The sequence below is a fragment of the Gorilla gorilla genome, chromosome 15, assembly GCF_029281585.2.
Source record: "Gorilla gorilla gorilla isolate KB3781 chromosome 15, NHGRI_mGorGor1-v2.1_pri, whole genome shotgun sequence".
Lineage (NCBI taxonomy): Eukaryota > Metazoa > Chordata > Mammalia > Primates > Hominidae > Gorilla > Gorilla gorilla.
Window position 1 is genome coordinate 32442413 of NC_073239.2, and position 9109 is coordinate 32451521.

Below are 9109 nucleotides of genomic sequence, written 5' to 3' on the forward strand. Positions count from 1 at the left end.
TTGACCTCAAGTGATCTGCCCGCCTCGGCCCCCCAAAGTGCTGGGATTACAGGCGTGAGCCACCGCACCCAGCTCGAATACCCATTTCTAAAAGAACTAACAGTGCCATTACTTTGGACTATAGACAGGCAGAGCCATAATCAAAGTGGAAGAACCAGGGCTTTTACCCCACACTTGAGCATCTAAACAGCACAAAGATGTAAAATAATGAGCATATGTTGAGTTGAATAATAAAGCTTCCCAAAATAGAGCGTTAATCTGAGCACCCCATCCCCTAAGAGCCACATCATGAATTACACTATTGATTTAACACAGTGTCAAGATTATTGGTTACAGGCTCTGGGCAGAAATCTATCTCTTACTCCAGCAGTGTTCCCTGCTATAAGATTGCCTTGAGAAAAGAATGTCTTTGACCCTAGTTGATGAAACTAAATCAGACTTAGATTTATTTTTGGTATAAAAGATTTTTAGCCCAAGACCTCCTGCTTTGCTCCTCTCTTAGCCCCCTCCTTCAGCCATTTTCAGGTCGTAATTTCCAAGGATTGGTGCTGTTTAGTGGTGTTGTGGAGCTGGCACATGGCCTCAAGCAGCCTGATCTCATGGGTGGGTTGCTCAGGCTGGAACTTGAGCACCCAGGAATCCTTGATGATGTCCAGAATGGTGGCACGCTTAGTGGCTTGGCGTAGCATCTGGAGGATCAGGTTCTAGAGCAGGGGAGAGAGAGGTCTTGCCTGAGTTTTTCTCCATTGTGCCACACAGGCAATGAGCAGTTGGACCTAAGAAAGAAGCAGGATAGCCCCCATCATACCACTCTGGTCAAAGTGGGTGTGGCTCTGATTCTATCTTGGAGACCCAGGCAGTTAACTCCCTGGAGGGGAAGGGAAGAGTTCCTTGGGAGGAATGCTTTCCATATTTCCCTTCTGGCCTAAAGAGAAAGAAGCTGGAACCTGTGTATCAGGCAAGGTTTGGAGCCTAGTGGTTGGCCCTTTATGCCTTCCATACTGTTTATTATAGGACAGGAGCTAGTGTGTGAGATGGCTCTGGTGTGGGAAGAGCCTTTCCCCAGGGTTGGGAGGCCTAGGTTGGGTGACCTAGGTTGGATATTCACCCCTCCCTGTGGGTCATCCCTGAAGGCTTAGCCCTCCTTAGGTAGCCAGTACCTTGCACTCCTGGGAGATGGTATAGTTAGCTGGGAAAGTGACCTCCTTCTGAGTCTCTCTTAGCAGCTTTTTGAGATTGGTGTCATCAAAGGGCAGATGGGCGACCACTAGAGTGTAAAGGATGACGCCCATGCTCCAGGTGTCAGACAGGAAAGGGTTGTAGGGCAAGCCTCGTAAGATCTCTGGGCAAGCGTAAGCAAAGCTGCCACAGTAAGTCTGGCTGAGGTGGGAAAAGCAGTTCACTTGGCGGTAAGAAGGGCTACAACCCACAGGCTGGTTAGAAGGCACCATCTTGGCGAAGCCAAAGTCTGATATCTTCACATTCTCCCACTTGTCCAGCAACAGGTTCTCCAACTTTAAGTCCCTACCAGCAGCAGAAAGGCTGGGCATCAGGCTGGGGAGAGGGCTTAGTTTTAGACTGGGAGCTGAAGGGCCAGGGGTCAGAGGGTAAAGATGAGGACAGAAGAAGTGGGAGGTAGAAACCATCATGAGGGCACAAGGTAGAGAGGAAGGAAAGCCATGGAGTTGTGAGCAGAGCCCAAAGTAGGGAGAGAGAGAGAGGATGGTATCTGAGGACCACCGGGAGCTCACCATTGTATTTCATAAAATGCTTTGCATACAGTGAGTACTTTATCAGTATCCTTGACCATATGATTAAAATAGAGTGCATGAATAGGCTAGATATTGAGGAGGGAGTTTGAAAGAGGAAAAAAGGACAGGAAATGGGAGATGTGCATAAAACCCCCTTGAGGGCAAAGGCCCCAGTCTGGGTGGCAGCGCCCTCACCGGTGCACGATGCTCTTGCTGTGCAGGTAGGCAATGCCCAGGGTCAGCTGGGAGAACCACTTGCCAGCAAGGGGCTCAGAGCAGGCCCCGTAGCGCTGGATCCATTCAAGGACATCACCACCCTGAGCCAGCTCCAGAATGATGTATACTCGAGATGTGCTCTCAATGGCCCGATAGAAGTTGATGAGGTACTTGTGCCGCAAGACTTTCATTACCTGACCCCAGAAGAAGGACCCATCAAACCTGGGAAGGGAGAACCCTGACTGCACTCCCAGCCGTCTCCTACCCTCAGCTACTGACTTAGGACTTTGCAATAGGATCAACCCCTCAACCCCAGAGAACTGGTGGCCTGTGGGCAAACGCTATGTTTTGTGCCTTTACTTTTTGGGGGCTGGAGGTGAGTGGGTGGATGGGAAAGAGGTTTAACTTACATAAAGTTTCCTAGCTGCTTAGTGAGACATTTCAGTTCTGGTTTAGGGGTTTCTGGCCCCACCCCTCCTGGCCATACCCCTTCTGAGAAACCTCAAGCAGCTTAGTACCAAGCTCCAGTTCCCTCTTCCAGCCCCCTTTCCAACCTGTATTTCACGGGGCAGGAACTTGTTAAGATAGTCATCAGAGGCCTTCTTCTTTGAGATGATCTTGACTGCCACCATAACCTTCTGCTTTGTGTAGAAAGCCTCATATACCGACCCATAGGAGCCATGGCCAATGGCCTTGCCCACCTCATAACCATATTCATCCATGAGGGAATGGTAGGCTGTGGTGGTTGGTGCTGCCTCTAAGACATCACCCTTCCCCATGGTGTTGGGCTTGCTGAGAGCAGGGAGCTTTACTACTTGGAAGCCTCCTATCCAAAGGCCAACACCTTGAGCTGCTGAAGGCTAGGGTATCAAAGTGAAGTAGGTCTCCAAATGCTTGCCTATATAGTCACACGAGTCTGGGATGCCGGACTCAGCCCTCCACTAGGAACTTGGAGGGGGAAAGAAAGAGAAGCAGTTCTTTTTGTCTCCACTGGCTGTTGTTACTTTCTCCTTTTGGTTACGGAACTCCTCAAGGTCCCATGTTCCGAATACATCACAATCCACCTCCTATCCATCGTTGGCCACAAAACTTGAGAATGAAGTGCAGTTGGAAACGTACTCATTCCCAGAAGCACCTTCCACAGTCTGGTGAAACTCCTAAAGATCAGCCCTTTCATTGATATATGAGTACCTACTAAGTACCAGACACTGTGCTGAATACTTGGATAAAATGTCACCCAAATGTCATGCCAGACCCTTCCTCCTTCCTCAATCCCTACATACAATCTTTCATCAAATCCTGTCTCTGCTATCTCCTACTTATCTCTTTAATGATACACTCAAGGCTTTCCGAGCCCATTGCAGCCCCCTTAGTTCAATAAGGCCAACAGAGACACTATGATCCTAAAGCTTATAATGCAGCATGAGAAATACGAGTGTGAAAGTATTACAATTGTAAGGTATTGAACATGTTCTAGGAAAATCTAACCTTGAAATGCATCCTTATCTTCTATGAGCCAGAACTCTCTAGTTTTCCTCCACATCCTTCTGGTCACTCCTCAGCCTTCACTGAAGTTATATCTTTCTCCATCCATCCCTTAATCATATCCCAAGTGTTCTATCACAAGCTTTATTTTCTCAAACCTTCACATCCTCCCTTAATCTTGTCCATACCCATGGTGTCAATACTACATTTATGCTGACTGCTCCTAATTTCATCTCCATCCCATATATGTGGAGTTTAGATAGAGCAGCCAGTATTACGTGGCCATGTCTGCCCCAGGCATGGAACTTACCATATCCATCTCAAACTTAACCATATCAATAATTGAACTTATTTTCTTCTCTCAGACTTTTCTGTGAGTTGTACACTAATCACCCTTAATTTAGACACTCATATGTCATCCCAGACCCTCCTGCCTCAGTCCCTACGTTCAATCACCAAATCCTATCTTTTATACCTCCTGATTCTCTCTTTGATAATATTCTCATGGTTTTCTGAGCCCACTGCTACTCCCTTAGTTCACGCCTCCATCATCGAACAGATGGCCCCAGCCAGCCTTCTGCTCCCCTCCAGTCTGTCCATCCCAAGTCCAAAGCATAAATCTGATTTTATTTCCATTTGAAACAATTCAGTGTCTCCCCATTCTCTTTAGGATCAAGTCCGTCCAAATTCTTTCACACAGCTTTAAGTCTGATCCTGCTTACCTCCCCAATTTTATTTTTTAACACACACGTAATGATCCACAACTGCTTTTCTGTATTTGTGGCAAACTCCAAATCTTCCTTGAGAACTTGGCATAGGACCTTTTTTCTCTTTTTTTTTTTTTTTTTTTGAGACGGAGTTTCGCTCTTGTTGCCCAGGCTGGAGTGCAATGGCACGATCTTGGCTCACTACAACCTCCAACTCGTGGGTTCAAGCGATTCTCCTGCCTCACCCTCCCTAGTAGCTGGGATTACAGACATGCACCACCACGCCTAGCTATTTTGTATGTTTAGTAGAGACAGGGTTTCTCCATGTTGGTCAGGCAGGTCTTGAACTCCCGACCTCAGGTGATCTGCCCGCCTCGGCCTCCCAAAGTGCTGGGATTATAGACATGAGCCACCGCGCCCCATCTGTTTTTGTTTTGAGATGGAGTTTCGCTCTTGTTGCCCAGGCTGGAGTGCAATGGCACAATCTCGGCTCACCGCAACCTCCACCTCCCGGGTTCAAGCCATTCTCCCGCCTCAGCCTCCCGAGTAGCTGGGATTACAGGCATGCACCACCACACCTGGCTAATTTTGTATTTTTTAGTAGAGACGGGGTTTCTCCATGTTGGTCAGGCTGGTCTCGAACTCCCAACCTCAGGTGATCTGCCTGCCTCAGCCTCCCAAAGTGCTGGGATTATAGCCGTGAGCCACCGCACCCAGTGGAGCTGTTTTAAAGAAGGCTTAACTGACTGCTCAAGCTTCAGTTAGATATTCCTTCTTCCTGGGTGCTCCCACAGGCCCAATACTTTGTCTGTCACAGCACCTAACATAGTGTCTGTAATTGCTTCTCTTGCTTGCATCTCCCACTAAGCTATATAGGGAGGTCAAATGATGAGAAGACAGATGAAGTGTGGAGAATAGAAAAGAGCTGGTTTAGAAAATGAGCAGCATTGAGGGCCCAACTGAGGTTGGAGAACAACTTGTCCATAGACACATATAGTGTTGTGATTCTTTTAGCATCTTGGTTATAGGTACTTGAATGTTGATGGATGATTTAGGGTTTTGCTTGGCAGCTGCAATGAAACAATGGGAGAGGGGCATCAAGAACATACGCAAGAATGTGGCTGAAATGATGGAATGCGGAATCTAAGCTGCATGGATAAGGAAGATTATCGGGGAACCTGCCCCGATAGTCATGTAGGTTCTTTTCTATTTTCCCTAAGCATCGGCCGGTATGAGAAATAAAAGGACAGAGTACAAAAGAGAGAAATTTTAAAGCTGGGCATCCGGGGGAGACATCACATGTCGGTAGATTCTGTAATGCCCCACAAGCTGCAAAACCAGCAAGTTTTTATTAGGGACTTTCAAAAGGGGAGGGAGTGTACGAATAGGGTGTGGGTCACAAAGATCACGTACTTCACAAGGTAATAGAATATCAAAGGCAAAGGGAGGCAGGGCGAGATCACAGGACCGGGGCGAAATTAAAATTGCTAATGAAGTTTCGGGCACCATTGTCATTGATAACATCTTATCAGGAGACAGGGTTTTGAGAGCAACCGGTCTGACCACAATTTATTAGGTGGGAATTTCCTCTTCCTAATAAGCCTGGGAGTGCTATGGGAGACTGGGGTTTATTTCATCCCTACAGTTTCAACCATAGAAGACAGCCACACCCAAAGGGGCCATTTCAGAGACCCACCCTCAGGCACGTATTCTCTTTCCCAGGGATGTTCCTTGCTGAGAAAAAGAATTCAGCGATATTTCTCCCATTTGCTTTTGAAAGAAGAGAAATATGGCTCTGTTCCGCCTGGCTCACCGGAGGTCAGAGTTTAAGGTTATCTCTCTTGTTTCCTAAACATTGCTGTTATCCTGTTCTTTTTTCAAGGTGCCCAGATTTCATATTGTTTAAACACACATGCTCTACAATTTGTGCAGTTAACGCAATTATCACAGGGTCCTGAGGCGACACACATCCTCCTCGGCTTACGAGATGACAGGATTAAGAGATTAAAGTAAAGACAGGCATAGGAAATCACAAGGGTATTGACTGGGGAAGTGATAAGTGTCCATGAAATCTTCACAATTTATGTTTAGAGATTGCAGTAAAGACAGGCATAAGAAATTATAAAAGTATTAATTTGGGGAACTAATAAATGTCCATGAAATCTTCACAATCCACGTTCTTCTGTCATGGCTTCAGCTGGTCCCTCCGTTTGGGGTCCCTGACTTCCCCCAGCAGAAGATTATATGGCTTGGATCTGCGTCCCCACCCAAATTTCATGGTCAGTTGTAATCTGCAGTGTTGGAGGTGGGGCCTGGTGGGAGGTGACTGGATCATGGAGGTGGGTTCCTGATGAACGTGTAGCACCACCCTCTTGCCGTGAGTTATGAGATGTGGTCATTTTAAAAAGTGTGTAGCTCCTCCCCCTTTGCCCTCTTGCTCCTGCTCCCACCATGTGAGATGCTTGCTCCCCCTTCACCTTCTGCCATGATTGTAAGCTTCCTGAGGCCTCCCCAGAAGCAGATGCCAGCATTATGGTTCCTGTACAGCCTGCAGAACCACAGCCAATTAAAGCTCTTTTCTTATAAATTACCCAGTCTCAGGTATTTCTTTATAGCAAGGCAGCTGACACAGAAGACAAGCTAGAAACTGGCCAAAGGGGCAGAAGGAGGAGTTGCAGGTGTCACTGGAATGGAAAAACAAGTTTGGTAGGAATTGAGAGAATGAGAAGAACAGGAGGTTGTGGTCACAGAGGAGTTATTTAGATTTAAGATTTTGTAGCTGGGCGCAGTGGCTCATGCCTGTAATCCCAGCAATTTGGGAGGCCAAGGCTGGTGGATTGCTTGAGGTTAGGAGTTCAAGACCAGCCTGACCAACATGGTGAAACCCATCTCTACTAAAAATACAAAAATTAGGTGGGTGTGGTGGCAGGCGCCTGTAATCCCAGGTACTTGGGAGGCAGAGTCAGGAGAATCTCTTGAAGCCAGGAGGCAGAGGTTGCAGTGAGCCAAGATCATGCCACTGCACTCCAGCCTGGGCAACAGAGCAAGACTCTGTCTAAACGAACCTTCACTGGGAGGTGAAGGCTGCAGTGAACCAAGATAGCACCACTGCACTCCAGCCTGGGTGACAAAGTGAGACCCTGTCTCAAAAACAAAAACAAACAAAAACATGAGACTGGGTAGTTTGTAAAGAAAAGAGGTTTAGGCCGGGTGCAGTGGCTCGCGCCTGTAATCCCAACACTCTGGGAGGCCAAATTAGGCAGGCAGATCACAAAGTCAAGAGATCAAGGCCATCCTGGCCAACATGGTGAAACCACATCTCTACTAAAAATACAAAAATTAGCTGGGCATGGTGGTGTGTGCCTGTAGTCCCAGCTACTCTGGAGGCTGAGGCAGGAGAATCACTTGAACCTGGGAGGGGGAGGTTGCAGTGAGCCAAGATCACACCACTGCACTCTAGCCTGGCGACAGAGCAAGACTCCGTCTCAAAAAAAAAAAAAAAAAAAAAAAAGAAAAGAGGTTTAATTGGCTCACCGTTCTGCAGGCTGTATAGGAAGCATGGTGCTGGCTCAGCTTCTGGGGAGGCCTCAGGAAGCTTATAATCAAAACGGAAGGTGAAGGGGAAGCAGGGACATCACGTGGTGAGAATGGGAGAGAGAGAGAGTTGTGGGGGAGGTGCCACACGCTTTTAAACAACCAGATCTTGTGAGAACTCATAGGGTAAATACTACACCAAACCATGAGGGGTCCGCCCCCATGATCCAAAAACCTCCCACCAGGACCCACCTACAGCATTGGGGATTACATTTCAACATGAGATTTGGGCAGGGATAACTATCCAAACTATATCAGAGGGGCAGAGAAAAGAACAAGGGAAGAATCCAAATTCTCATATCTTCCATCCTCCAAAACAGAACAAATACTTCAAGAACAGATTATGCCACAGGCATGCAATAAATTCCCATTTATTGACAGTCTGACCTTGCTGGCAGGATGGTTCCAAAGTTCTGTTGGAAGCCAGCTCTATATCCTCAATCTAGCAAGATGAGCAGTTTTCCAGGGCACACCATGGTAAGGGGGCCCACCCAATCCTGCCCATCTGATCCCACAGGCTGGCCCCCGGATAGGTAACTTGGTGGCAACTCTAGTCTCTCATCATGTACAGGGGGTAAACCAGTTCATGCAAGGATCATGTATTAAGCTGCCTAACACACACAAAAACACTGCTAGGTCCTGAGGAAACAGAGATGAATAAATTACAGTCTTCCTCTGAGGAGTTTGAAATTAGCAAGGGAGACAGACACATAAGAAGTAAAATAACACTACAGTGAGATACGCTATAAACAAACCTGGGAGGAGATGTAAGGGAAGGCTTTATAGAGAAGGTGACATTTGCACTGTTCAAAAACAAAGGATAAGGCCAGGTGCAGTGGCTCATGCCTGTAATCCCAGCACTTTGGGAGGTCGAGGCAGGCGGATCACGAAGTCAGGAGTTCGAGACCAGCCTGGCCAATATGGTGAAACCCCATCTCTACTAAAAAATACAAAATTAGCCGGGCATGGTGGTGCGCACCTGTAGTCCCAGCTACTCGGGAGGCTGGGGCAGGAGAATCGCTTGAACTCGGAGGTGGAGGTTGCAGTGAGCTGAGATCACACTACTGCACTCCAGCCTGGTTGACAGTGAGACTCTGTCTCAAAAAAAAAAAAAAAAAAAAAAAAAGGCCAGGCACGGTGGCTCACACTTGTAATCCCAGCACTTTGGGAGGCCAAGGCGGGCAGATCATGAGGTCGGGAGATTGAGACCATCCTGGCTAACACTGTGAAACCCCGTCTCTACTGAAAATACAAAAACAAAAATTAGCCGGGCGTGGTGCCAGGCACCTGTAGTCCCAGCTACTTGGGAGGCTGAGGCGGGAGAATGGCGTGAACCTGGGAGGCAGAGCTTGCAGT

At 47.6% G+C, this 9109-nt stretch overlaps 1 protein-coding gene across 3 annotated transcripts; it reads right to left on the reverse strand.

Moving 5' to 3' along the window:
- Positions 1-419: 419 nt before the first annotated feature.
- Positions 420-3180, reverse strand: TSSK4 (testis specific serine kinase 4). Of its 3 annotated transcripts, none has more exons than XM_004054993.4 (4): positions 2522-3180; positions 1947-2161; positions 1161-1524; positions 420-704 (listed from the first exon to the last, which is right to left on the reverse strand). In XM_004054993.4, exons 1-4 carry the CDS (start codon positions 2744-2746, stop codon positions 522-524), a joined length of 987 nt encoding a protein of 328 aa, XP_004055041.1. In that variant the 5' UTR covers positions 2747-3180; the 3' UTR covers positions 420-521. The 3 variants fall into 3 exon arrangements, with proteins under 3 accessions (XP_004055041.1, XP_004055040.1, XP_055218280.1); XM_004054992.4 differs by having other exon boundaries at positions 1161-1554; XM_055362305.2 differs by having other exon boundaries at positions 660-776; positions 1161-1554.
- Positions 3181-9109: the final 5929 nt, after the last annotated feature.

Excerpts from the sequence above, each read along its gene's own strand:
- TSSK4 (XM_004054992.4), bottom strand. The coding sequence starts at position 2,746 with ATGGGGAAGGGTGATGTCTTAGAGGCAGCACCAACCACCACAGCCTAC. Across the intron at positions 2,162-2,521 it reads TCCTGCCCCGTGAAATACAG|GTAATGAAAGTCTTGCGGCA; the intron begins GTTGGAAAGGGG and ends TTCTGGGGTCAG. Across the intron at positions 1,555-1,946 it reads AGCAAGAGCATCGTGCACCG|CCTGATGCCCAGCCTTTCTG; the intron begins GTGAGGGCGCTG and ends CCCTCTCCCCAG.